This window comes from Hippoglossus stenolepis, chromosome 17 (genome assembly GCF_022539355.2).
Source record: "Hippoglossus stenolepis isolate QCI-W04-F060 chromosome 17, HSTE1.2, whole genome shotgun sequence".
Lineage (NCBI taxonomy): Eukaryota > Metazoa > Chordata > Actinopteri > Pleuronectiformes > Pleuronectidae > Hippoglossus > Hippoglossus stenolepis.
Window position 1 is genome coordinate 10,320,500 of NC_061499.1, and position 27,569 is coordinate 10,348,068.

Below are 27,569 nucleotides of genomic sequence, written 5' to 3' on the forward strand. Positions count from 1 at the left end.
TTGCAGAAATCTGCAGAGGAAAGAAGAGGCTGCTTCAGATGTCACTTCTTCTTTCGCTGATCCACACGATCAATGGAGCATCTTATTCTGGACATGGACGACTTGTCTGCGCTGTGAGTCCGGTTCTACTTGACTCCGGTCATCAACAACATGTCAAACACGATCAAGTAAAGTTGTCTCATATTCTATAAATTCATATTTATTCTGCAGTAGTAAAAACAGTTGGGTCAGTGGATTCGGGGTAATTTCAGGAGAAAAACTCACTGTTGGTCAGAGACAACATGATCATTATTTAAATAGTGAACCGTTGACTGTCAATACTGTCAATTAACAGAAAATTCTATCTATAAAGAATTAATTCACGTCCCAGCTGTTGGACATTCCATCTAACAATGGTACTATGCCAATCAATTCCAAACAGGTCTTAATTTTATTAATAAATAACAAACCCCCAAAAATGTGTCTTTTGCTAACATCTGTCCTTTTAAAACAAACACTGCAGTGGAAAAATTTCTAACTTGAGTGATTTTATTGTAACGACATGTTACTGAATAACATTCTATGAAATATTAACATCCCAGCAGGTACAAACTGATTCAGGTGAGCCCTTATACAAAGTTTGATCATGTGTGTTTTCATAATATTTCTGCAGAGCTACAGGGTCTTTAATTATTGAAACAGGAAAAATATAGTTATGAATACAGTATAATAGTAGTTGTGAAGAAAGTGGTGGTGAAACTTCCTGACTCCACCAGTAGGCGGCGGTGTGGTCCGACCGATCTGACGTTACGCCTCCTCTTCCTCGTGTCGCGGTATTTACGTCACATCCCCGCGACGGAAACGTGAACAATACGACAGCGGCCCGAGTGTAAAAACTGAGCTGTAATTTTTTTTCTCATCGGTGGAGGATTCGTTGTCTCAGTCCGTCGCCATCATGAAACTCGTCAGGTACGTGGACATGGGGAGATTCCGTCTGTGCAGCTCCGGGGTTAAAAATGGAGAAAAGTGCCGAGACGCCGCGGGATGGATGCGGATGTTTGGAGTGAGGCGGGAAGCGGAATGAATGGAGGCTGGTCCCGGGCTCCTCTCCGCCGCTCCCCGCTGAGCTCCAGGCTCCAAATCAAACCCACTAATACAAACGCATAGTTACACGCATGCAGACACACACAGACTCACACATGCATTGTGCTTTTATTAAATATCGAGCCACTATCTTATCTCAGCAGTTATGTCTGCTAACTAGCTTAAATTAGCATCGACACGAAGCGTTAAATCACTTGTAGGCCGCGTCTCCTGTTGGCTTTAAACTTAACTTAAACTTTAATGAGCTTGTTGTTATTTATTAATGTGACTTCTTAAAGAAGTTGTAGCTCTTTGTTTATATTAAATGTAGGCCCCGCTTCGCCTGTGTGCGCCATTGTTTTGGTGCTGTTAGCTCCACGGCTAACGGCTAACACTAGCTGCCCTCAGGTTACACTCCATGGAGTTGAGAACTGTGTTGTGTTCTCACTCGATGATTCCTCCCGCAGGTTTTTGATGAAACTCAGCCATGAGACAGTCACTATCGAACTGAAGAATGGAACCCAGGTCCACGGCACCATCACAGGTGAGAGGAGCTTTCTGCAGCACGAAGATGTGATGGTCTTTGCAAAGTTTATTTGCAGAGTTGGGGCGTGATCTTTTTTTTATGATATTAATATGCAATAGCTTAATGTTAAGCATGCAAACAATTATCCTGCTGACGTAGTTGTAATGCTCATGTTGTGATTAGATTTAAATGGAAGTTCACCCCAAAATGACAATTCTCATTATCAACTCACGACTATGCCAATGGAGGGGGGGGTGGAGTGTTTGAGTCCACAAAACACTTTTGGTGTTTCAGGGGTAAACATCGTTGCAGCCAAATCCAATACAATTGATTAAAAAACACAAAATGCCTCTATACTGCTCCTGTGGTGTCTAAGTGTCTGTAAGCCCCGACACTCAAATTCGACTCGAAACGAGGTCATTTACACCATGTTTTAACCTAAATGTCCTCTGATATCCTCCTGAGGAGCTGCGTTCGTGTTTGGATCACAGTGGACACTTAGGCTGAAAGCGTCATGTAAATGTCCTCGTTTCAAGTCAAATTTGAACGCAGAGAAGATAAATATGAATTCAGCAGGTTTTTATAAAGCTGATTTGATGTATATCGCGATATATATATTGATATCGACTGATATGAAAACAATTATCGTGATACGGTTTTTTCCCATCGCCCAAACCTGCTATCCACTCCCTGAGAGAACCTGGCTCATATCTAACTGAATGTTCAATAGTCAGTGGGACATAAAGATATGAATATACTATATACTCAGATAATGAGTCTATGCAATGTGAAATCACTATCCGGATCTAATAAAAAAAAAACATTTAAAAAAGTTTGACCCTGTCCCAAAATACAGTTTAAAACCCTTGTTTCCAGCTTACATTCATATTCTGCATTTGTAATGTTTCATGTTATCTTTAACAGCTGAAGCACATAGAGCACATAACTAGAGTTGATCAAGTTTGACTAGTTTGCTTTTACTTGCTTGTTTTGTTTTTCTCATGAAGCTCAACTGTGTGTTTGCATTAGTGCAATAACACGATTGGCTTGATGTGTTTCCTGGTTTGGCTGTTGTAAAGCAGATGATGGCATTTTGGGAAGAGGCGGGATATGTGTCATACAACCACAATCTGGTGTTTTAAACTTTTTGTTTTTAAGATTCTTTGATTGATTTGGCTCCCCGTTCATGTCTCCAGTCAACTGGAGTAGTAGACGGTAGTAATTTTATTACTCGTCATTGTACAGCTACTTTATGATCAAAGGATTTGTGTGAATGCAAATAACATGTCACATGTTTGTTCATCTTCACGTTTGACCCTCTTCTATTTCTCATTCAGGTGTCGACGTTAGCATGAACACTCACCTGAAGGCTGTGAAAATGACTCTGAAAAACAGGGAGCCCACTCAGCTCGAGTCTCTTAGTATCCGTGGCAACAACATTCGCTACTTCATCCTGCCTGACAGTCTTCCACTGGACACCTTGCTGGTCGACATCGAGCCAAAGGTCAAGTCCAAGAAGAGGGAAGCCGGTGAGTGTGGCAGAAACGACACAGGCCAACAAAAACATGAGAAGAACACACCATCACTGGTGTCTTTGTATTTAGTGAAACGCTTTGTGTTTGTTAGTTTAGAGAATCATTGGCCCTGGTATCTAGTTTTTCGTTGTTGTGGTCTAAACGTTGACTGGTCCACATCTATATTTTATTTGATATGCTGGAGAAAGTTTGATAGGTGTGCTGACTGTTACTGGCTTGTCTTTTAGTGGCTGGCCGTGGACGAGGCAGAGGACGAGGCCGCGGCAGAGGAAGGGGACGAGGCCGAGGCGGTCCAAGGAGATGAGCACCAGGCTGTACAGTTGCTTCTCACCTCCCAGCTGTTTGTACAGGATCTTTTTTCTCAGAGGAAACCTTTTTTGAATTTCAGTGTCTTTTCTTTATTTTTCCTTTTTGTATATTAAAAGTGCTTCATATGAAGAGGATCAACTGGACTTTGGGCGTTATTACAGCATTGTTGACTGGGTGTTTTGTTATCCAGTCAGATACTTTTGTTTTCTAATCATTTTCATTACATTTAATAAAGTGTCTTTGAATAGAAATGTTTTCCATGAGTAATGCTACAAAAACTGGGAAAATGCCAAAGGGATAAATAATAGCTGTGTAATGATGGTAAAAATGAACTCATCACGAGTTACTGTACATTTTTACCATCATTCATGGTGGTCACAACGATGGGTGAATCCAAAAACGTAATATGTGCATGCTTAAATGTCTATATGGTCATACTTATCAGAAACCTATGACCGTAGAAAATGTAGATGGGTTTATTCACTGTTTGTATTTAAAATATTTGGTAATAAGGATTTTCACTGGGTTGTAAGGAGTCTAAACATTTAATCTGAAGGACAAAGGTTCTAAATTTCTCCCCTTATGGTTTTCAAAAGTTCTAAATGAACAGAAATTCAAAACCTGTTCCACATCTGAACTTGCGTCTTATTCATGCAGTTATTATGTGAGCTTTAACCACAGTGAGCTTTAGAAAACATTCATTCAACTAAATGGCTCTGACTGCTTTAAATTACAAGATCAAAACAAAATTATAAAAATGCAAACTACATATATAAAATGATATATCCATACAGTGTAATGTACATATTTATATATTGTAAGTAAATATTTAGAATTTGACTAAAGTTTTATAGGGAACAAAAGACAAATGATGGAATAATAACTTGTATAATTGAATATTAATAGTATTTTAATTTTATGTAATTGTAGCCTTAGTGTTAAAGCGCCACCTACAGGCGGCAGTGACTATCCTGTGAACGGTGTGGGCGTGTGGCTGCTGGGAGTTGTAGTCCTATGTAGATGAGCCGGCTACTCTGGTCACAACAGATCAGAACAGACAGACCTGTGTCCACTGACGGTCCTCCACACATCCTGTCTGTCACCCAGCTGAGGAGAAAACACACCGACATGGCGGCTCTCGGTCAATTCATGTATTTCGCCTTCGGGAGCAACTTGTTGAGGCAGCGGCTGCAACTGTCGAATCCCTCTGCCATGTTCTGCTCCACCGCCAGACTCAAGGTAACCGAGCGCTGCTTTGTTCAAATCGCCTTTTACTCCAGGAGCGACGAGCTCCTATTGTGTTTTTGTCTTCTACCGCCAACCCTGACAAATAGGGCACAAATCAAATCAACCGTTCATGTTGGAAAAATTAACATTAATAATTGACATTCTCTGGTCGCCAGAACAGCACCCGTTTAACCGACGGGACGTGAACGCAGCATTGACAATTGCATAACACACTGCATAACCATGGGCTACCACGTGCACGCGCATTTCCACTGTATTACGGTCTGCTGCTGTCATCTGTCTGCACCGAGATTGTCCATAGTCATTAATAATACATATAGTTTGTAAATAGTTAGCCAGGTTCAGGGCTGTAGTTCGAGTTCTGCTGTGACTATTATGTAACTTTCTGTAATAACATGTAATTGCTAAAATAGTCAAAAATATAATTATATATTTGTCATGTCTGTGTCATATCCTAGACATTGAAACTGGTGTTTTAGTTTTTATGTCACATTGTTGTTCTATGACATTCTCTGGTCGCCAGAACAGCAGCCGTTTAACCGACGGGACTTGAATTCAGCATTGGCAATCACATAACACACTGCATGGGCTACCACGTGCACGCGCACTATGTCCGTTATTACATCATTGTTATTACAGCATTGTTGGCTGTGTGTTTTGTTATCCAGTCAGATACTATTAGATGGGTTACATAGAACCGGGGAAAAAACCGTTTTTTCTGTTGTGTTGGCATAGATACGTTTTAGCCATGTAGCCTGCACCACAACTGTGATTGGTCTGCTTGGTAGCTGGTCAGATCATTCCTTCCTGTCCAGTGGTCGTAATCATCATCTCCCCCAATTCCTTCTCTCTTTTCAGCTTGTCAGTCATTTCAGTGAAAGTAACAGTAGCCTGGAACTTTCACTGCATGAACCTTTTTCTTGGAACTAAAAGGGTGCCTGCAGTTTCCACTGCGGTCTGAAGACCAGGGGAGATCAGGAAAGAGACGAGCACTAGTACCAAAATATATACACTACCGTTCAAAAGTTTGGGGTCACTTAGAAATTTCCTTATTTTTCAAAGAAAAGCACTGTTTTTTTCAATGAAGATAACATTAAATTCATCAGAAATACACTCTATACATTGTTAATGTGGTAAATGACTATTCTAGGTGGAAACGTCTGGTTTTTAATGAAATATCTACATAGGTGTATAGAGGCCCATTTCCAGCAACTATCACTCCAGTGTTCTAATGGTACATTGTGTTTGCTAATCGCCTTAGAAGACTAATGGATGATTAGAAAACCCTTGAAAACCCTTGTGCAATTATGTTAGCACAGCTGAAAACTGTTTTGCTGGTGAGAGAAGCTATAAAACTGGCCTTCCTTTGAGCTAGTTGAGTATCTGGAGCATCACATTTGTGGGTTCGATTATACTCTCAAAATGGCCAGAAAAAGAGAACTTTCATGTGAAACTCGCCAGTCTATTCTTGTTCTTAGAAATGAAGGCTATTCCAATGCGAGAAATTGCGAAGAAACTGAAAATTTCCTACAACGGTGTGTACTACTCCCTTCAGAGAACAGCACAAACGGGCTCTAACCAGAGTAGAAAGAGAAGTGGGAGGCCCTGGTGCACAACTCAGCAAGAAGACAAGTATATTAGAGTCTCTAGTTTGAGAAATAGACGCCTCACAGGTCCTCAACTGGCAGCTTCTTTAAATGGTACCCGCAAAACGCCAGTGTCAACGTCTACAGTGAAGAGGCGACTCCGGGATGCTGGCCTTCTAGGCAGAGTGGCAAAGAAAAAGCCATATCTGAGACTGGCCAATGAAAAGAAAAGATTGATATGGGCAAAACAACACAGACATTGGACAGAGGAAGATTGGAAAAAACTGTTATGGACAGACGAATCAAAGTTTGAGGTGTTTGGATCACACAGAAGAACATTTGTGAGACGCAGAACAGGTGAAAAGATGCTGGAAGAGTGCCTGACGCCATCTGTCAAGCATGGTGGAGGTAATGTGATGGTCTGGGGCTGCTTTGGTGCTGGTAAAGTGGGAGATTTGTACAAGGTAAAAGGGATTTTAAATAAGGAAGGCTATCACTCCATTTTGCAACGCCATGCCATACCCTGTGGACAGCGCTTGATTGGAGCCAATTTCCTCCTACAACAGGACAATGACCCAAAGCACACCTCCAAATTATGCAAGAACTATTTAGGGAAGAAGCAGGCAGCTGGTATGCTGTCTGTAATGGAGTGGCCAGCGCAGTCACCAGATCTCAACCCCATTGAGCTGTTGTGGGAGCAGCTTGACTGTATGGTACGCAAGAAGTGCCCATCAAGCCAATCCAACTTGTGGGAGGTGCTTCAGGAAGCGTGGGGTGAAATTTCTACAGATTACCTCAACAAATTAACAGCTAGAATGCCAAAGGTCTGCAATGCTGTAATTGCTGCAAATGGAGCATTCTTTGACGAAAGCAAAGTTTGAAGAACAAAATTAATATTTCAAATAAAAATCATTATTTCTAACCTTGTCAATGTCTTGACTATATTTTCTATTAATTTTGCAACTCATTTGATAAATCAAAGTGTGAGTTTTCATGGAAAACACGAAATTGTCTGGGTGACCCCAAACTTTTGAACGGTAGTGTATAAAAAAATGCTAGATTAAAAGTAAGGAGACAGATTTTACGAACACGTGGTCGAGTAGTTAACGAATCAGGAAGCACGAGCAGGGAGCGTAGACTCTTGGGGGGTCAAATGAGATCTCTGGACCTTACGTGATTTAGACCATAGGAAAAATGATTCCAGGGAAGAGCACAGTCAAATCTACCTTACAGCCAAGCACAGCTTCTAGTCCAGGCTCTTGTCATCTCACACCTAGACTACTACAACTCCCTCCTGGCTGGTCTGCCTGCTGGTGCTATCCCCCCTCTGCAGCTCATCCGGAATGCAGCAGCTCGACTGGTTTTCAACATACCGAAGTTATCTCACACCACTCCGCTCCTCCGCTCCCTTCACTGGTGACCAGTGGCTGTGGCTGCGTGCATCCGCTTCAGGACACCAGTACTTGTGTACCACGCTGCGAAGGGATCGGGCCCAGTCCAATCCAGGACATGGTTAAACCGTACACGCCAGCCCCCCCCACTCCGCCCTGCACTGACCAATCGGCTTGCTGTATTGCAGTATTTTGTCTGTTGATTGATGAGAATTCACCCTGTCAAATAAATTAACAAACAGAATAATAATAATAGAAGAATAAACAGTGCCTCTCATTTATTTATAAAGTTGATATTATTATTGTCTAATATTGGTCCTTTTAAATGATGAGACTTTTGAGTGACCCCCCATTAAACCGGCTGCAACAACAGGGTCTGGGACCAACAGCAGAACAGTCCTGCTGGGACTCGGCTGAAAACACAAACATAGCAGCTCTTTACATGTACAGTGGAATAAAAGGCATTATGTTTGAAATGCAGACATCACAGCCTTTTGTCCCCCTTGTGTGTGTCTGTGTCTCTGTCACAGGCCACCTTTGTCAGAGTAAAGACCAGTTGAGGGCAGCTTGTCCATTTGGAGATAAACACTCTCCCCAATTGGGACAAAGGTTAGGATTTAGGCGGGTAGTGGTTATGGTTATAGAAAGTCTCCAGGAAATGAATGCAAGTGTGTGTGTGTGTGTGTGTGTGTGTGTACAGGACTACAAGTTGAGCTTTGGCCTGTGGGAGGAACACGTGGACAACAATTGGCACGGCGGAGTGGCCACCATCGAGTTCTGTCCAGGCGCTGAAGTGTGGGGGGTGATCTGGGCTTTGAGCGATGAAAACCTCAGGAGTCTCGACAAGTGAGACACACACACACACACATCAAAACACAGCTGCTACATCAGTCCGATGGCTGATATTTGTCATTATAAGTGTCTGCATGTTTCTTTTTTCTGTGACCTCAGCCAGGAAGGAGTGAGTGAGGGGATGTACTCGCCACTCAGCGTTACCGTGGAGACAGACAGAGGGCAGATATTCTGCAGGACGTACCAGATGAACAATTTCCACGCCTGCCCCCCCTCTCCTCAGTATAAAGAGGTTTGTGGCCACAAAACACAGGTTAAGAAACACCGTACCTGTACGTGATGACATGTTACAAATGGCCCGAGCTGCTTTCAGACCTGCACTGACGTCCAGACTTTTATCCAGAAATTATTCCAAAGGTCAGTATGTAAAAAAGCCGAATCTCCGAATCAGCTGCTCTGGACATTTCCCGGAACGTTTGGTGCCAGTGCTCTAGTATAATGTCGGAAAAATGTGAGAATAGAGCAGGAAAATGTTGTGAGTGGGCGTGTCGATAATGTTTTTAACACGTGACGGACGCAAAGCTGAACTGAATATCTCAGGATGAGAAAGAGGGAAGAACCAGACAAAGATGTCAACTTGGAAATACAACAGATCTGAAAGCTGTTAGTGATAGGGGCAGATGTGCTTCAAATAAAAAACATGTGATTTCTGGAGCGGACTTTATGCCTCATGTCCTCCCTCCTGCTGCTCGACCCAGGTGCCCCCCCCCCCCCTCGCCTGAATTTTCTGGACACTTTCCTGCTGTTGTGAACGCATCTGACAGTGACAATCTCCTGCTGCGTTCTTCATGTGTGAAAGACAAACTGGAAGTTGCCCGCACCCTATTTTCCAGACATTTCCAAAGTTCATGTCTGAAAACAGCTTTGCTAACCAGTTCGATCTTTTTAATCATTTTATTTACCAAACGTCCCTCTCGCTGTGTTTCATGATTAGGTGGTGTGTCTGGGTGCAAAGCAGAACGGCCTCCCAGAGGAGTACAGGAAGAGCCTGGAGTGGATTCAAACCAACAACTACAGTGGCCCCTCGGTCCTCGATGAAATCAGAACAGCTGTGGAAGAAACGTTTTAAAAGTTTACTCTTGAACTTGGGGGGAAAAAAAGAAGAGCTAATGACGGGACCTTGTGGTCTCGAGGTTCACTTCACAGCAGTTTCTGGGGCTTTCAACCAGATCTTATTGTTCTTCATCATGACATATGTAAGACTCAAATGAAATAATAATGATGTAAAATGTAAAAGTGATGATGAAGGCTATAAGAATGTGGAAAAAGCTAGTAAGTGGACCTTGATTTTAGATTTTTTTAGTCAAACTACTATTTTAGGTCAAGACCAACTGTAGCACTGGGGTCAGATGATAATAATACATGCTGCTAATAATGACACATTTGGCTGGACCCAACACACACCTAATATTTTATCCTTCTGAGACTTATGGTGACGCATGTATTTTTAATTTTAGAGCTGAGATAATGGGTGATTGAACTGAATGAAACTGTATGTAGTATAAGTAGTATAAGTGTTTCTCAGGGGAATATTAAACACACTAATAACTTTAACACCTCACTGTTGCCAGCCTTTATTTTTACTTTCTGTTCTGTATTATGGTCATATTGAAAAAAGAGAATAAAACCATGTTAATAATAAAGTAATATTACCAAAAAAAAGTCATTTTAATAATTAAGGCGTAATATTACAATAAAAAAATTTTAATTCATCTTTCAAAGTCCTGAAATGTATGATAATGTGCTGCTGATGAGCCAATAGATTAAGTATTTTGTTACTTGTGAAACCTATAATACAGTTTAACTTAAAATGAGGAATGTGGAGATTATTATTAACTGATCTTCTGATATGTCCCCTCTAAAATGACACGTATCCTGAACTTACAACTTTATTCTTGTAAAATTACAATATTAACCATGAAATATTAATTTACTCATATATGACTTTAAACTCAGATTTCCCCTCTTCAAGTTGCCCCTAGTACTTTGTCGTATGGTTTTGTTCCTGCCGATAAATGCATTAAGAGTGGCCTGAAGTCTTAAAAAATTTTTCAGTCAGCTTCATGTTAAAGATACATTTGAGGGCTTTAACACAGCCTGAGTAAAAACATATATATATTTAATTACAAATAGAAAACCAAAGTAATGAATGATTCATGTAAAAAGAAGCCACTTTATTTTTTTACAACACAGTGGTCTTGGACAGTATGAGAATGTTGACCTCTCCCTACACTTTTGAACCTCGAAAATTATTGAAAATACAAGTTAAAAAAAAAACAACCAGGAGAACAGAAGATTTGACAGTGAAAGAATCCACACTCGATAACATTTATGTTCTGTTGAATCTACAGTATAATCTATGCAAATTTGTGGACTTCTTCACAATGGCACAAATCGTAATTTCACCCGACAGTAAAGAAAAAAAAAAAGAAAAGTTCATGCAAGCGACATGATTCAATTGAGATTAATAATAGTAATAACCAAGTGTTCTGGGAATCGAGCAAGAACGTCCACCTTAACAGTTTGTGGGAGCTGGTGAGCAAAACACATTTCCCCCTTAAACTGTGTCAATACAAAGAGGGAAACTGCGTGAAGAAACAAAAACAATAAAGCCGTGCACATGAATGAAATAGGTCCAATATGTTACAAAAAAGGACAAAAGAAAAAGCCAAATAACTGAACTCTACTTGGAGGTGTGCACTTAAGTTTTAATATTAGAAGATAAGAACTGAAATCACACTTTTTATACAAAGGGGTTTAAATAAAGGGTGAAAAAAGCAGCTACCAGGCACAAGTCAGTGATTATGTCGAAGTCAGTAGATTGAATGCGATATTGCAGCTCAGCGATCTGCACCATAATAAAACTGTATCTTCAATATGCTTGTATATATTATATATCAGGGAGTATCACGACATGACTGTTTATGTGGAAATAATGTTATGGGCCACTGACAACATTCTAAAGTCAAATGAAACACTATTAATGACGGCTACTTGGAGAAACTGCTCAGGTGTACGTTAGGAAATACACTGTAGCCGCACCAGGATCAACTCTTCCAGTGACTGTCAACACAAAAGGCCATCGGTAAAGTACCAGAGTTCAATCAGAGGGGTCGGCTTCTGAGTCCTTTTCTGAACTCATTCCACCGGCTCCACCTCCCCTGCAACTTTCTCCTTTCCGCTCACATCCATCGGTTCCGGTGCGTCCTCACTGTTCGCCTTCGGCGCCGTTTTATCATTGTGCGGCTGCTCTGTGGGTTCGGTGGGCCGCAGCTGTGGGAAGAGCAGGTTGTGCTTGAGTTTCCTCACTTCAGTCATGTTGAAGCCCATGAGAATGGCGGTGGTGTTCCTCTTGAGGCTTCTCATGCACTTGCTGCGCTTCTTGCTGAAGAGGGCCGCCAACTCCGGCTTGGTGAGAGAAAGCCTCCTGCACAGCTCGTCCGTCTCCGCTCGGGTGGTGTAAGGGTTCAGGTTGAAGTATTTAGATATGAAGTCTCTGCGCTCGTCACCGCGGCGATCGACCGGGGTCGGCTCCAAAACCAGCTTCACCGTGGGGTCGCTCTGGACCTCGGGCTCGGAGGGCTTCGGAGGCAACAGCTTTTCCTGCTCCCGCTTCTTGCGCATGGCCGCCTTGACCTCTCTTTCTCGTTTGTTGTCCTCCATGGCCTGCTTCAGCGCAGCCTCCAGCCGCTTCTTTGACTGCTGCTCCTCTGCGGTTTCCACAGGTGCAGGTCGAATCGCACGAGTTGGAGTTATGGTTGCTGGAGTCTGTTTCATAGTCAGCCCTTGTGGCATTTGGACAAAGTAGAGCCCGGACGGCTGAAGGATCTGCTGAGCTGGTTTTGGAGGCTGCTGCGGCGGCGGCGGTGCTGTAGGTTTGGGTGGCTGTGGTTGTTTTGGTGAACACCGGCATCGCTGAATGTGGAGCATCACCGCCTGCTGGGTGACCTTCCCCGTGTACACTCCGTTGCAGTATATGCACTTGAAAGCCTCCGTCTTGAGGATGGCATGGATAGTAGGAGCAACAAAGTGTTTCTGTTTCAGATGCTGCAGGTGTTTGGATTCATTCGGGAACTTTTCATCACAGAAGGGACAGTACATGCTGTTGATTTTCACAGGAGCTGAGCAGAGTTCTGACTGGCTGCTCGGCTGCAACTTAAAGAAGATCAGGTCGAGCGTACTTGTGACCAGGGCAAGGTTGACCTCTGTGTCTCCGAGGATCTCTTTCGGTGCAGTGGTGTGGACGTCAAAGTAAGGGAATAGGATTCCTCCGACACCTTTTGAGTAGACCCTGAACTTCTCCCTTAGGAAATCACAGTATGCTTTGCTTGCGGGATTGTGCTGCTTCACATGCTCGGCAAGTTGTTTGATTGAGTAGAACAAGGCTGAGCAGTACAAACAATGCAGGCCATGCAGCAAGTGTTGGAAGACGCTCTTCTCTGAGAGAAGAATTTTGCATGTTAGACATTTGACAGTTTTGTCTGGCATTTTCTTGAGGAATGTTGCTCGTGCTGCTAAACTTTCTGACTTGGACGTTGGGGATTTTGCCTGATGGGCGACTTCTGTGTGAATGTCAAACACGTTGGAAGGAAAGAGTTCATTACAGAGGGGACAGGTAATCCATTTCTTAGTTTGTGGTACGGAGTTACTTGTTTGCTCTACGGCCTTGAGAGGGGTACTTGTGCTCTGCGAGACGGGCATCGCTCCCTGCAGTGGAGCAAACGTGTACGTGGGCATGCCGTTCACCCTGTTGCCGGTCGGAATCAGGTGATTCAGCAGGGACTGTGAAGTCAGCATGGTGCCTTGTAGGTTGATTTGGTTTGTTGATGCATTTTGTGCAACCACAGCAGGCTTGGGTACAGCTCCAGCTGCCATGTGGGCCTGCATTCCTGACGGAACCAGGAGCTGCTGTGCTTGGTGAGTCTGATGTGGTTGAGCAGAAGCCTGAGCTAGAACCATCGGTCCCTGTTTCAGAGACACGGTAGACATTGTGGGCAGCTGGAGCATGGACTGTCCGTGGGGTAAAGTACCTCGAAGCGATATCGTGGCACCAGGATGAAGAAGACCTTTAGCCTCGGCACTAGCTAGCTGCACCAGTGCCGACGCTTGAGGGGGCAGAAAAGCTTGGTTGGTTCCAGGGGCACAGAAAAGAGTTGCAGTGTTTGTAGTTCCTTGTAGTTGCTGTAATGTCACCAAAGTCCCAGCAGGTTGGCCATTAGCTGGTAAAACCAAGGACTTACTGTTGAATATTTGAGCTTGCTGTATTTTGGGAGAGATATTTGGGAATGTAAGAAACAGACCATTTCCATTGGGTGTCGGTTTGATGGTGTAGTTCTTGTTCTCGTAAATCAGGCTCTGAACTTGTGTGCTGACCGAATAATGCGATGGCTCGACCAGCATGTGATGCAACATTTGGTCTAGATTCCCCGTGTTCATCTTACACACTTTGCAGCAGTAGATCTTTACAGACGTATTTCCTTGAATATTTAATCTGTAACCTATATACTGTTCTGCCAAATTGTCCAAGTGCTTGAGAATAATGTGCTTCTTCATTGCAAAGATCGAAGAGTTCGGAAATCCACACCTTCGACACTGATACCTCTCGTTTCCGCGGTGGGTGGGTAAAGACGGGTCCCTTGCGGGTTGTATGTGGGTGCCGAGTTTGGCGTGGAAGAACAGCATGTGCCTCTTGACGACCTTGGGGTGGCTGATGAAGAGGCACTGGGAGCAGGGTGCCAGCGCGCAGAAGGACTGGACGTATCCATGGCAGCGGGACACGTGACTCCTGAAGTTGTAGATGTTTTGTGACGAGTACTTGCAGAGGTTACAGCACAGAGAACGGGACCGATAAGGCCACTGAGCAGAAAGAAAAAGTCAGTCAATATCTCAGTGAATCAAGTTCAAATTATAACATTCTCAGCAACTTACATATCTTTAACAATATGGAATAAATACTCCACTAACATGAGGTATTCATTATTTAACAGATAAGCAAATAATCCATTATGAGTGATATTTTGTTAATGTGTGTCACAATCACCTTTTTCTGTAGCCTCGTACTGTATCCCTCTGCCAAATCAATCCACTTCGTTCCCTGGAAGACCTCCTCTTCATCTTGGTTTGTCTCAGGGTTTTCATCAAGATCCTGCCCAGTAAACAACACACAAACAATGTTTCAGCGTAAGAAACAGTACAATGTAAAGCATGCGAAAAACCAACATTCAAAATGGTTAATAAGGAAATTAAAAGCAACAGAGGGGGGATGCATATAGCATAGCCTGCTGTATATACCCCAATCGGGTCAAATTAACTGTTAACTTCCAAAAATCAGGAAACCAGAAGTGGTGTCACTTTTAAAATGGCTCCCACTTTTGAATGGTAAATGTTCCTATTTGCCCTTTGACCTAATTACATCCATCCAAACCCCCCACCCCCACCAGGAGTTGGCCACTACCCCTACCCCCGGCTTTGTGGTTTCCATGGAGATATGTCACCTCCTGACGACTCCTTTTATTGTAGTAATGCAAGATTACAATGATGTCATCATGGGTCATATATTTATACCATATAATGATGAATGATTGGTTAATCTCAACAAGCAGGTGATCATGTCTCTAATCTTTTGCAAAAATTTCACTTAATTTCTTCAGGACGTAATTTATCTTAGTAAATCATATGTCTAATAAAAATATGCGGGAATATCAAAATACATGAACATATCTGACGAGTTTCAACATTAACACAACCTCTCCATTGATTAGTCCTGCTCATGGATTTGTGACATTCTCCACATTAGACGAATACTACGGAAAATCTGCCAGTAGACATGATGTCATATCCCCCAGCTCCCCCCTCCTGTTGCCATAACAACCCAATAGAAAAACCTGTGAGCATCTTTCTTTTAATGTATCAAATTTAAATCTGATTGGTGGTTGTAATTAAACAATCAAACTCAAAATACCCTAAGAAATTAACTATAAACTGAAAATTATTTTGAAACTGTAAGGTGGTTGATGCTGCATTTGGATTAGAATTGATTGGTTAATAGCTGACGTTAGAAATCAATGCAATGATGGAACATGACGGATTTTATAAACTTAAATCATCATTAATTGATAAGTGACCATCCGTCACTTTCTTTTATACTGATGGTTAAGATTCTGACCCGCACTCTGCATCCGACCGTTATTCATCTGTAAACAACTGGACCCTGAAAACAACTCTACATACCTTCAGCAGGTTTTGACAATCCTCCAGGCCAATCTCAGAAAGAATGTTTTTCACCGCCTTGCGCGCCTTTCTGATCTTCTCAATGTTTCCCACCGGAACCTGATACATTTTACCTCACAGGCCTGGTAAAAGACACAAATTGTAATGGGACAGAGCATTAATACACAATTATTACAACGCTATGATAAATATACGTTTACTAAATAATGTATGTACAGATTTAAGGCGCATTCAAATGCATGTGACAGTGGGGTCACGGGACACTAACCACTCTTTCAGTATGGCAACTTAATTGTACAGTTTGTGACTCTGCTGTAGATTCAGCTGCTTGGTGAAGGACGACTAGAAATAAAGGATTAGAATAAAACAGGAAATGGAAATACTGGGAACAAAAGATGAAGGGAGACACAATCAGTGTCATTAGCTGAGGTCAGTTAATCCATGATCTATGTGAGTGTGTGTGTGTATAAACCAAGAAGGCAACATCAATTTGATTTCATCTAATAATAGTTAGAAATATCGTTGTTAAATGTCCAAGATGCTGCTAATGAAATGATTTGAAAAAGACAAATCATCAGTGTACTGTAGTCACCATCATTAATTAGTGAAATAATAAACTGCAGCATTAAGATCATCCTCATTAGGATCAACACTTTCCTGTATAAATAAAAAACACAACACATGCCTGTGTACAAATCACAGCGACACAACAGTTGTTGTGCAACAGCTGATTCCACTACGAGCCTCTGCGTGAATAATACATGAAAACTCGCACTTCACTGAGACAAGACGAGAACTTGCAGCCAGTTAACGGTGTGTGTTCGGATCCCAGTCACCACCGATGCTAACGCTGCTGTGTGCGTGTGTCAGCGTGTGTTGCCCACATCGGGGTCACCACAGCAGCGGGTTGTGATCGGGATGCGCCTCCTCCTCCTCGGCCCCGCACGGACATTTACCTTCGTCTTATTTCCCGTGAACGTCTGCGTTGGATCCGACAGGTTCCACCGATCCCCACTTCCACCGGCCCGTGTGTGTGCGTGAGAGTGTGTGTGTGTGTGTGTCGACAAGCTGCGTCCGCTGCCACCGCCGCGCGCGCACACTCATCCGAGCAGCATCCTCCGGTCACACACACACAAGCGCGCACGCCTCCGGGAGAATGCGCGATGTTTGCGAAGCACCTGCGATGCTACGTTAATGTCGCCGCCGCTTTTGTCCCTTTCTTCCTCTATTGAGAGGAAAAAATATGGCGCACAAGTTCAGGATCTGACGTAGCCGGGCTCATTTGCATACAGCACAAACTGACCAATGGGAGGCGCCTCTGCCTAAAAACGGAATAACTTTTTTATTCCTCCGCCGCCACCGTCGCACACTCGCCCGGGGTCTCCAGGTGATACCTTTCATCCTCCACTCTGTGCCTTTCATGTGATAAGTCACCTGTCCATTGGGCTTTTGGTCCTTACACCACATGGCTAGGCCGGGGGGGCGTGGCTCCTGCGACCCCTACTGGATGTCACGTGGCATGTGACCAAGGCAAACCAATGAGCTGTCGAGTAACTGAGCTAAATGGGCGGTCCCTCGATCATGATGTCATCTCATGCCATTTTGTTAGCCTATAGCATCGACCCTCCATTTTGAACAGAGAGGGAGTGGAAATTACAGTTAGAAGTAGCTGGGCTAGCATAGCGTCAAAAGTTAGAACTTTTTGATTCAATTATTGATCAGAAAAACTTGGAGGAGCTAGCTATGGCCGTAAAGCCATTTTTAGCCAAAGCAATGCTAAGTTTAAAATTTGTATGTGCGGATATACTTATGCCCACTTGTGAGTCAATTCAAAACTTTTTGAATACTCAATCTTGTACTCGGCCTTCCCGCTTGACATCTTGCAGATATGTTCACTTTCGTAAAAATTTTGCGAAGCCAGAGCCCCACGTTAGAATCACAGCCTTCACTTTGTTTATACAGCGTCAGTGTGACGGTATGCCAATCCAAAGCTCGTCCGAGGTGCGCTTTCGATTTCCGATGTACGGCGTTACGAAACGACAGGACCATTTGTTGAGCTACGGATCCTTTTACTAGCTATTACATAGTGGCACAAGCACATACGTTCATACCTACGAATTTGTGTGTCATGACTCATCACGATTCTTTCACACAAGGCACATGTCATTAATCATCTGTCGACTTTAAATTTGACTGTGGAAAAGGTTTATCGAAATCCAATGGCGTGAAGCAATTCTGTGTTGGGAGTGATGCAACCATTGCAACCAACATTTGACTGATAAGGTCACATCAGCCATTGGGCCCTCTGGTCAGGCAACGCAAACCAGGATGATGTGATTTTCTGGGCAGAAGGAGTCGTCTCCCAAAGGTCGGGATGACTCAGTTCCATTACGTCGACCCAGTGGTGAAAAAACGGATTTTTCACAGCGAGATTCCCTCTTGTCCAACCAATACAAGGTTACGCAATTAAACCAATCAGAGAGCCACCAATCCAAATCGAGAGCTCTGAGTGCAATCGTACTCTGTCACACTGAACAGGCTGTGAATCAAGAACTCCTCAATCATGAAACTGCGACTCCATCCCCTCTGTGTTGTGACGTGAGTGAGAGCTTTGTTCCTGGCCGACTAATAAATCACCTTTTATTCATCATCATCACCGCCACCTCGATCAAATAGAGAATGACCACCTCTGCTTCATGCTGTGCGCTCACTCAGCCCATGATGACATGTGATGAGTGCCAGACTAAAGTGACTGAGACATATGATTGGAGGTATAACAGCTCCTCTTAGAGAAGTGATTCCTTGACTTGTTATCCTCTCTCCCATATAACACACAGGAAGTGTTTCTGTGGCGATAGTTCATAAAGATGATGGAGAAATCAATGGCATCATTTCGCTGACATCAGACACGTGTGCAAACATTTGCCTCAGTATTTCCTAATCTAATGATGTTGAGGTTCAGAATGAGTAATGGCTAAAGACATCTGCTGCAATATTTGACTCTGGAAATATGTTAATGTCAAGACAAAATCTTAACAGTTAGACGAGGATAGAAGCTAGAGAACACAGATGAGAGCTGACTGAACGTGTTCATTTAGACTCAGTCATGGAAATTACCTAAATCTCCACTTTACTCACTGTTATCTAAATTGTACCTGCGACTTTTCTTTGATTGCTGAGATGCAAACGGGGGCTGAGTATCAAAAAGGCTTCGGCAGCGTATAAGTGATTAGATACTCAAATGCACAGGTGCAAGAAGGTGGAGATGACAAACTGTAGATGCTGAGCTCTTATTCTGTAACAGCTGTGTTTCATACTGTGTTTGTAATCTAAGCCCATGGGCATGTCGGTTTTTATTACGACAAAACACAGCAACAGTTGATTCCACTCGACTAATTTACTCACATCTAGTGGTGACCAGTCTCATTAACACTGAAATAGAAGCAGTTTATTTTTTTCCCAAGGATACTTATTTTTGTCCAGTGCTTTTATAGGGACTGAGCCGGTGGCTTAGAATAAATATTTATTTGATAACAATCAAAACTATTCTATAATACTATCATCAAAAACATTTTATCAGTATACTATTAGGATGAGTGGACCACAAAGGCCAGTTGAATTAAATAGAACAAACAGTGCATCTAACAGACAATAAAACCAAATATCACCCTGGTAAAATACAAATCACTAACCAGCTTGAACCATTAATATGACAGGTTTCCAACACTAACCTTAAACATCAACTTCAAGCACTTTCAATTTATTTTAAAGGCCCAATTCCCTAAAAAACTTTTAAGAGTTGACTAGATGCATTTACGAGTTGAAAAGCTGAGAGATGGTGGGAGAAAGCTTTACTTAAATGTCTATTTTTGTGGAGAAAAAAATATATACTGAAGCACTTTCAATGACCCATGTTGATATCCAAATATTTTGTTTGACTGGAGTAGTTAAAGATTAATAACATAAATTAAATTGCTGTAAATTGGTTACAGCAGGAAAGATCTCAGGACCTTCCCGCAAAAAACCCAGCAGCCCTAAATCTGGGCTGCAGATTGTTTCTTATGTTCAGAACACACACTAGATTCATAGCTAAACAGTGACAAGTTTATCCAGAGCATGTGTAGTAATCCACAACTGTTCCACCTCCAAAGATCACACCAACACAAGATGAATGATTTCAGTCAGAAATGTATTAAATTAATCACTTTCATTACTTTAACAAGCACAATTTACAGTCAAAACAGGCTATGGTCCATTAGTGCCTTAGACAAGCATGTAATTAATACATTAGTAATTTTTAACACGAGGGCAGGATTCCTTAAAAACTGCAGTTGAGTCAGGTCATCTTTAATATCATCAGACATGATTGAGCTGTACAAGTGACTGCAATATGTCCCTCATATCTTTAGAGAGGCATGAGGAAATGTAGGCGTTTTATTCATCATTTGTGTACAACTAACATGTCCTTATTTCAAAGATAAAGACATGTCAGTCTATATCCGCTGCATACACAACATACATGTTCGAGCATGTTTCAGAAAACGATCCGTTGCTGGTTTTTCAGTTCCTGGGTGAATGGGGACCAATCCCCATTCAAGAGACACTGATATGACGAACTTATAACAAAAAACAGGGCTGCATTGTTCAATGTCACAGTATTTCTTTCACCTACAAAAAGATCTTGTGCATATAAAACCAGATTAGCATCTCTCTATTAGAGGTGAGGAGTGCGTTTGGGTGTATGCAGCTTCTCCGTGTTGAAGCTCTAGCTCAGCGTAAAGAGAATCTCCCATAGCATTTCCTTCAAGCGCTTTGAGTAGAGGGAAACCACTGAGGTCACATGGCAATCACAGCACACTTATATCCATGTAGCGTTTAAAAAAACAAAACAAAACATTGATATCTTATCAGGAAAACACTGTTAGATGGGCCACAGCATAATACCTGGGCGAAACACACAAAGACGGAGCATTAAATATGTCCCGGTAATATCTGAATCCAATAAATAAAGATGCATTGAGGTGAACTGCAATAAAGAAAAAGGTTACATCATTGTCATAATTTAATTTAAACTCTGCAAAGTGAGGGGTCTGAAATACAGAATGGACACAAGGCATTGATCCTTTGAATCGCTTCAAAAATCATCTACAGACAAAATGTGTGTTGAACAGATACAGGATTTACAAGACTGTCAACAGATAATCAAGAAAGAACAGGATTGAAATCAATTGTACATTTTGTAAACTGGATCTTTTTAGAATTAGGAAATAAACCACCCCAAACAAGTTGGAGGGTTCCATCTCCAGAGAGTCGTCCATTTTGTTGCATAATGTCATTTGAGCATGGGCTGGAGTTCTTTTAGCTGACAAGTTTTTGGAGTCCATCAGAGGGAGGAGTAAAGATACACATTTCTTCCAGATAACATTTTAGACAATTGAGGTATCAAACTACAATTGTTAACCATTTGAAGGAGGCAAAGAAAGTCAAATTCCTGGAAGAAATAATCGGACGCTGCGTTTTCTGAGGTGGCTGGAATGTTGACCACATTTAGCCCCTGGTCCTAAATACCACGCTTGACCCCTTGACTCACTTGGTGAAAGGACAGGCAAAGGAGGGTCTGTGCAATAGAATACAGGACAGGGGCAGAGGGTAGTTACGCACTGTACTGGACCATGGAGAAATTCTTCATGGCACTGTCCAATGCCACACCAGCCTCCTGCATTTCGTACCTGTGAACAACACAAAGCATCACGATCAATTCTTGGAAAACTATTCATATTCCTCCAATGCCTGCATTAGTGATGAATCACTCCGTACTCACCAGTCAGAGGTGGAGACAGTGTAGTAGACAGGCAGCTGGGGAGAGCAGGAGAGGGACTCCTCCAGGCTGCACGCTCCCATGTTGGAGAAGAGAAGCCAGTCTCCCACACTGAGCTGGGGCAACAGGCAGCGATCCACCACCTGGTCCAGATCATCCAATGTCGGGCCCCATAGGCTGCTGGGATAGACCGTCTCCTCAGCACACAGCCCACGCTGCAGAGAGGAAACAGTGTCGTGAATATGTGCAATGAGGAAAGCAATAGTCAACTTCTGTCACAGTTAGAACGCTCTACTGCACATATAAAATAATACCCTGTAAAATAGGAGAGGAGCTATACACATGATAATCATTTCAGTCTGCAAGCGAAGAAATTCTGCTTTGTAAAAACAGTTTCATTACATGAAACATGGACGATTAACTGTATTCCGGTGGTGGCTAAAAGTAGATTTAATGATTATCTGTCTACTGCTTATTATCTAGAAGACAAACACAATGTCAATAACCACTAACCACTAACTACAACTGCAAGCCCATAAGTAAAAGAGGTCAGGGTGTGTACGGAAAAATTATTACCCTGAAGCATCACAACACAATTTCTACGTCAGTCTATTTTACCTCGAACTGCAGCCCTACACAGCTATTACATAACGCCGTGTGATTAGGGTTATTTTTAGTTGTTTTGTGAATGTGAGGTTCACAGAGCGCATTAGAGGAAATTAATTATTAACAGTCGCTGATGGTCCTGATCTAGCAGGAGTTTCACTTCAGGTATCAATCCGCTGTTTGTTTGACTAAATGTCAAATCAGGACGACGCCATTTTAAACCCCGACTCAAAGTATTCGAGTCTACACAGTTCACTTTCTGAAACAACACCGATCCCACTTCCTTAAACGCTCACAATGAATTAACCCACTTTCCCCAATACAATTTGAGCTGCTCCATTCATTCTTGAATGGGGTTGACTGGGAGGCCTACTAACCTTGTGCACTGACGGGGCAGTGATGGAGTTTCCCACCAGCTTGCGGCTGAATGGGCCATAAACACCCTCATTCATGTAGTACAGGAACTCAGTATCCTCATTGTTCTCACCTGTGAATGAAGTGAGTCACCGTGTCAGACCTACAAACTGAGGTCTCAAGAGTCAGACTTGACCTTGATTGACATGACTTATTATGTAACAGCATGTGTAAAAAAAAACAAAACAAATATGAGAACTACCCTATTACCATCTACACATTTTCACAACCAGGGTGCAGAGAGTTCTTAAAGTCAGAATTAACCCGACTGGGGAGGAAAATGAAGCAAGAGAATTAAGCAACTCACCCTGAACAAGGCTGTCCCAGCAGTGGGTCACCACTTTTTTGCCGATCACGTTGACAGCCAGGCTGAAAGCTGAGGCCACGTAGAAGCTGGCGGGCTGAGCCAACACTTGCACACCAGACAGTGGGGAGAAGTAAGCATCCAGCAGCGGCCTGACTGCAGATTCAACCTGCACACACGATGTTCAACAAAATACGCAGTCAGAGTGTGTTTCCAGAAAAAGGAAGCAACCTGAAATTACTTTCTGTGTGTTTTAGTGGCAGGTAATAGAAATAATGATTGAGCTATAAAAAAAAGACGAGATCTAGCAGTGCAGGTGTACTGATACCTCATGTCATTGTGTTGCCTAAATTGTAAATTTGTTAAATCTTCTAACACCTGTTGATGGTTGATTAACAAAATTAAGATTTTCCTGTGTGACAGTAATTTCACACTAATATGCATTTATACATATTTTAAGGAGGTTTTACATTTTATTATTTGAGCCAAGAATTTGCAGAATATGTACTTTGATAATTGGCATCTTCTCTAAAGTTGATGTAAAGTTCAGGTTATGTTTTTTTGTTTCAACTGTAAAGTCTGACTGAAGCATCATGAATCATGTCCCTGCTGTTTCACACGAACCTGTTTGAGCTGAAACTCTGTGCCTGTGAATCCACCACCAATGTCCAGGATGTTCATGTTAAAGCCCAGATCCAGCTAAACAGAAACAGACAAACGCTGAGTTATTATCCTTCATTAAAAAGAAAAAGAGGTTCAATAAAGAATCTTGTATTGATATATTTACTACATGGTATAGATATTTTCTAGACTGTACTCACCCCCATGTCAAACACACAGCGGGCGTCTGACAGTGCATGGGTGTAAGCCTGTTGTAGGTCTTCGCAGGAGCTGGGGATGTGGAAGGTCACGCCCACCACCTTGATGCCTTGCTCCTTGGCTGCCTCCAGCAGGTGCCGGCAGCTCTTCAGAGAGGAGCCGATGGTCATGCTGGTCTCAGCCGCGTGGGCCTCAGTGGTCAACTGCAGCAGCAACCTAGAAGAGACAAAAACCTCATTAGCCAGGGATCAAAACATGAATGAATAATCTGTCCGAGCACGACAAATAACGTTTGCTGCAGAATTTGATCACTTACTTTGCACTCGGGTGTAGACGGGAAATCTTGGACAACTCTGCCTCATTCTCACAAACAAGGTACTGGATGTTGTTCTTGGCAGCGTACTTGATGTGGGCAAGCTGTTTGCAAACACCTGACAGAATGATGTGTTCTGGTGGCACCCCGTGCTCCAGAACCAGGTTCATTTCAGCCTGAGGGGAAAGAGGACACTTATGTTAGATAAACTGATGCAACAAAAACAAAGTGTGTTGTGCAAGTTGAAAAAGGCGTCACCTGACCAGTAATCAATTAGGTGCTTGTAATGTAATGGCCCAAAAATGTTAAGAGGCATCTTAAGAGGATAAAGTACCGAGCAGTTTGAAAAGTAAATAAATGAATCAGAATTAGATCCGGTGAAAACTGAAATTTTTACCTTGTTGGTGCAAACAAAGCCCAGGCCCAAGGAAGCCAGCACCTGGGTGACTGCAGGGCTGTTGTTGCACTTGACTGGGTAGTAGGGCTGCAGCTGTGGCACTGTGCTCTGCCAGCACGCATGCTGCCGCATCAGGGCACCAAGATCGCCCACCACAAACGCGCTCTTCTCCACCTGTGAACACAAGAGAAGTTGAAGGTTGCAGAAGATTAAAAAAAAAGCAACTGGTCAAACTACTTAAAATCATACCCTGACAAGGGGGTTATTGTCTCAACAGGAGAAAAACTGCTGCACATTATACTACGAATGAGGGTGTCACGAAAGTTGTCTGGAGCATTTAGGGAATTTCTTCTACAAGCTGAACTGACCAGAGTCTGCTCGCAGATGTGTCCGTCAACGACATCGTCAAGGGTCACTCCTCCCTCCAGAAGTTCAATGATGTAGCTGGGTTTGTCAGCGAGTCCTTTCATCTCAACCGTATTCCGCTAATCCGACAATCATAAAGAACAGATAAACAAGTCAAGGGGTCACGACTGAGCCAATGGGGTCCTGCCGGTATGCAACAAACTGGAAAAGACAGAGAGAGACAGAAAAAAACATTAGCGTCACCAGAATAAATATGTTTAGTGATTTAATCAGATTAAATCACAGGCATAGCACTTCTTAAAAATTAGCCAAAGCATCTACACATTACACAATGTATGAGTGTAGTCCATCTGGGCAAGCTGTGTTTTATGAATTTAATAATGTTCTTTTATTTATAGTCTCACAGAACTTCTCTCCAAACAAGAAAAGCCACATCCGTTTATGTGCAATTAGTAATTGTGTAAACTCCAGACCCCTCATTGGGCTTTTATTTAAATCTATTGATTTAGAAAACAAACCTGTTAACTCACACAGAGGTTTGCCAAATTCTACGCAGGACAGTGATCCTGGACTTTGCTATGAGATGTATGCATGTGTGCACACAGACACTCAGTCACTCACATGGACAAGTCAGGAGATGGACCTGTCCCGCTATCAGCTAGGATCCCAAGGTGGCTCAGCGTTGAAGTCAAAGTGCTCCCGGTAAAGAGCTGCCCCTAAGCCCTCTGGGTAGCGCTCATACACCTGTGCAGAGACAGGGGAGCCCTGAGGGACAAACACATGAATATTAGGTCTCAACACACAGTCACTGTATAAAGAGGGCATGTACTGTACAACGTTTATCACAGCAAGAAAAAAGAAACTGTGGTGCACTGTCTAAGCTTGTCTGTCACCCATGGATTCACATTTGTCTTCACTGTGGTCAAAGTTTGACTGGTTCAGTTAAGCATCTCCCACGCCTCTTTGCGTGGCTTAGAGTGTGAGCAATGAAACAATATGAACAGTTATCAGAACATAACTAAGTTCAATAAATGTCGATATATTGCCCGTGTATTATCCAAGCACAGTGAGGAGGTGACACACATAATTGATCTGCAGTTATACAGTGGCTGTCATTCTCTGCCCATAAAAGGCAAGTTTAAAACCACCCAGTAGCAAACAGCTGTCTATACACCCAACAGAAATAGTAATTTGACATCTACCGTGACAATTATCAATATCCGCCTTTTTTAAAAATAACTTTTGTTCACATCTCCCAGCTTCAACTTGAATTGTGATGTGAAAGTAGTGAGGTTAAAAGTCCCGTTTTTTACTTTGAAATCTAGTGGGGTACAAGTTAAAAAAACAACAAATATATTCAAGTGCTAATGACACCATAGCAAAAGAAAAAGTTTATGGGAAAACCCCCCATAAAGAAGAGTTTAAAACTTTCACTCAGTAGAAAGAATCAGTCTTTAAACTTAATAACATCTGTTGTGATAATTATCAACATTGCTTGATGTGAAAACATTCATCTTAATATAACTTTACGATCATATCTTGTCTGATTTATTTGCTTTTAATAACTATAACTTCCCATTACTGCGATTGTCTAACTACAGCCCCGCGCATGCGTACTAGCGGCGCAAATGGAGTCCCAACTTGACAGCAGATATATTCACGAACACTATTATCGCTAAAAAAACAACAACGTGTCACCAAGACAACACACTGGACATTAGCTGCCCCACGCGCATTTGTACCCACGACACATACAAACGTGTAGCCACAGCGAACACGGCGAACGTCATGGCGAAGGACATGGCGCTAGCGAGAGAGCGGTTAATGTGGACGGCGACAGACGAAGCTCGTGTTAGCGCTGGGTTTTGACTCATAAACCACAGACGAGCCGCAGCACGGACACAACACACGGACAGGAGGTGGACTCGGGTGCTACTACAACACCGGGAATGGCCGGCGAAGCGAAACACGGCGGGGAGACGCGTGGAAAACCCCAACTCAATGAATCGGTCTGTCATGTGTGGCAGGAAGGCAGAAGGACCAGCCCGCCATGTTACGTGCGAATCCACGGAGCTCAACCGGGGGAAGCGCCTCCTTCCCTCCTGCTTCGCGGTACTTACGTGAGATAACGGCCAGAATGTTTTGGAAAATCGTCTTCTCTTTTTCGGCGGAATTTTTAAAGAGTAGTGGGCACAGCGATGAAAGAAAGAAAGAGGGCTGGTGGGGCCATATGTTCTCGCGGAGGGACGGTGGAGGGGGTCGGGCCGATGTCTTCTCTCCGGGCTGGTGGGTGGAGATCGACTGGAGCCGAGCACGGGAAGTGGGGAGGGTCATCAACCGACCCGGCGGGGGGCGGGACCAGGCGTTCGGTTCCGCCAATGAGCGCGCGGGGTTTTTCCTCGCGCACGCCAAATATGCGTTTCCGGCGCTGCACGCAAGGATCAGCGATGTTTGTTCACGTTACATAAAAAGCGTAAACTTTCCGCTGCTGATCGTCCTCCGCCGCGCGTGTTGTGATCCGACAACACAGATGCACTTGTGCTGCTTCGCATGAGAGATACAGGAGATGGAACTTCATGGGAAGAAGAAGTCTTGTTTCACAAAGTCAACAGAACGTTGAGTAAGATTTTCCTTCCTTTTACTTTTGGAATCAGAGCCAACAAATAAGAACAAAACTTTGTACCCACTGGACCATACAGGTTTTTAAGATTAGATTACCAAAGTTCATTAAAGGGATAGTTCACCCAAAAAATGAAAATTCACTCATTGTCTACTCACCACTGTGCCGATGGA

At 42.9% G+C, this 27,569-nt stretch overlaps 4 protein-coding genes across 4 annotated transcripts; 2 read left to right on the forward strand and 2 right to left on the reverse strand.

The window, feature by feature from the left end:
- The first annotated feature begins 797 nt into the window (after window positions 1-797).
- Window positions 798-3,683, forward strand: snrpd1 (small nuclear ribonucleoprotein D1 polypeptide). Its single transcript, XM_035182059.2, has 4 exons — window positions 798-948; window positions 1,530-1,606; window positions 2,926-3,117; window positions 3,351-3,683. The coding sequence occupies exons 1-4, from the start codon at window positions 935-937 to the stop codon at window positions 3,425-3,427; spliced, it is 360 nt and encodes a 119-aa protein (XP_035037950.1). The 5' UTR covers window positions 798-934; the 3' UTR covers window positions 3,428-3,683.
- Window positions 3,684-4,423: 740 nt separating this feature from the next.
- Window positions 4,424-10,063, forward strand: ggcta (gamma-glutamylcyclotransferase a). The gene is made up of 4 exons (XM_035182057.1): window positions 4,424-4,671; window positions 8,358-8,503; window positions 8,609-8,741; window positions 9,444-10,063. Exons 1-4 carry the CDS (start codon window positions 4,453-4,455, stop codon window positions 9,576-9,578), a joined length of 633 nt encoding a protein of 210 aa, XP_035037948.1. The 5' UTR covers window positions 4,424-4,452; the 3' UTR covers window positions 9,579-10,063.
- Window positions 10,064-10,662: 599 nt separating this feature from the next.
- On the reverse strand, window positions 10,663-16,999 carry adnp2b (ADNP homeobox 2b). Its single transcript, XM_035182056.2, has 4 exons — window positions 16,696-16,999; window positions 15,740-15,861; window positions 14,550-14,654; window positions 10,663-14,365 (listed from the first exon to the last, which is right to left on the reverse strand). The coding sequence occupies exons 2-4, from the start codon at window positions 15,845-15,847 to the stop codon at window positions 11,648-11,650; spliced, it is 2,931 nt and encodes a 976-aa protein (XP_035037947.1). The 5' UTR covers window positions 15,848-15,861; window positions 16,696-16,999; the 3' UTR covers window positions 10,663-11,647.
- Window positions 17,000-19,909: 2,910 nt separating this feature from the next.
- Window positions 19,910-27,102, reverse strand: azin1b (antizyme inhibitor 1b). The gene is made up of 11 exons (XM_035183117.1): window positions 26,897-27,102; window positions 25,398-25,541; window positions 24,779-24,977; window positions 24,411-24,584; window positions 24,017-24,189; window positions 23,703-23,916; window positions 23,506-23,580; window positions 22,885-23,050; window positions 22,541-22,650; window positions 21,561-21,772; window positions 19,910-21,468 (listed from the first exon to the last, which is right to left on the reverse strand). Exons 3-11 carry the CDS (start codon window positions 24,878-24,880, stop codon window positions 21,393-21,395), a joined length of 1,302 nt encoding a protein of 433 aa, XP_035039008.1. The 5' UTR covers window positions 24,881-24,977; window positions 25,398-25,541; window positions 26,897-27,102; the 3' UTR covers window positions 19,910-21,392.
- Between the last annotated feature and the right edge of the window lie 467 nt (window positions 27,103-27,569).

What these genes read in the sequence shown, in the direction of transcription:
- snrpd1 (XM_035182059.2), top strand. An exon ending in GGTCCACGGCACCATCACAG is followed by an intron (nt 1,607 to 2,925) that starts GTGAGAGGAGCT and finishes TTTCTCATTCAG; the next exon opens with GTGTCGACGTTAGCATGAAC. An exon ending in GTCCAAGAAGAGGGAAGCCG is followed by an intron (nt 3,118 to 3,350) that starts GTGAGTGTGGCA and finishes CTTGTCTTTTAG; the next exon opens with TGGCTGGCCGTGGACGAGGC.
- ggcta (XM_035182057.1), top strand. Translation starts at nt 4,453, where the DNA reads ATGAGCCGGCTACTCTGGTCACAACAGATCAGAACAGACAGACCTGTG. An exon ending in GCTCCACCGCCAGACTCAAG is followed by an intron (nt 4,672 to 8,357) that starts GTAACCGAGCGC and finishes GTGTGTGTACAG; the next exon opens with GACTACAAGTTGAGCTTTGG. An exon ending in CCTCTCCTCAGTATAAAGAG is followed by an intron (nt 8,742 to 9,443) that starts GTTTGTGGCCAC and finishes TTTCATGATTAG; the next exon opens with GTGGTGTGTCTGGGTGCAAA.
- adnp2b (XM_035182056.2), bottom strand. Translation starts at nt 15,847, where the DNA reads ATGTATCAGGTTCCGGTGGGAAACATTGAGAAGATCAGAAAGGCGCGC. An exon ending in ATTGTCAAAACCTGCTGAAG is followed by an intron (nt 14,655 to 15,739) that starts GTATGTAGAGTT and finishes TTTACTGGGCAG; the next exon opens with GATCTTGATGAAAACCCTGA. An exon ending in GTACGAGGCTACAGAAAAAG is followed by an intron (nt 14,366 to 14,549) that starts GTGATTGTGACA and finishes CTTTCTGCTCAG; the next exon opens with TGGCCTTATCGGTCCCGTTC.
- azin1b (XM_035183117.1), bottom strand. Translation starts at nt 24,880, where the DNA reads ATGAAAGGACTCGCTGACAAACCCAGCTACATCATTGAACTTCTGGAG. An exon ending in ACATCTGCGAGCAGACTCTG is followed by an intron (nt 24,585 to 24,778) that starts GTCAGTTCAGCT and finishes TTGTGTTCACAG; the next exon opens with GTGGAGAAGAGCGCGTTTGT. An exon ending in CGTCTACACCCGAGTGCAAA is followed by an intron (nt 23,917 to 24,016) that starts GTAAGTGATCAA and finishes TGTCTCTTCTAG; the next exon opens with GTTGCTGCTGCAGTTGACCA.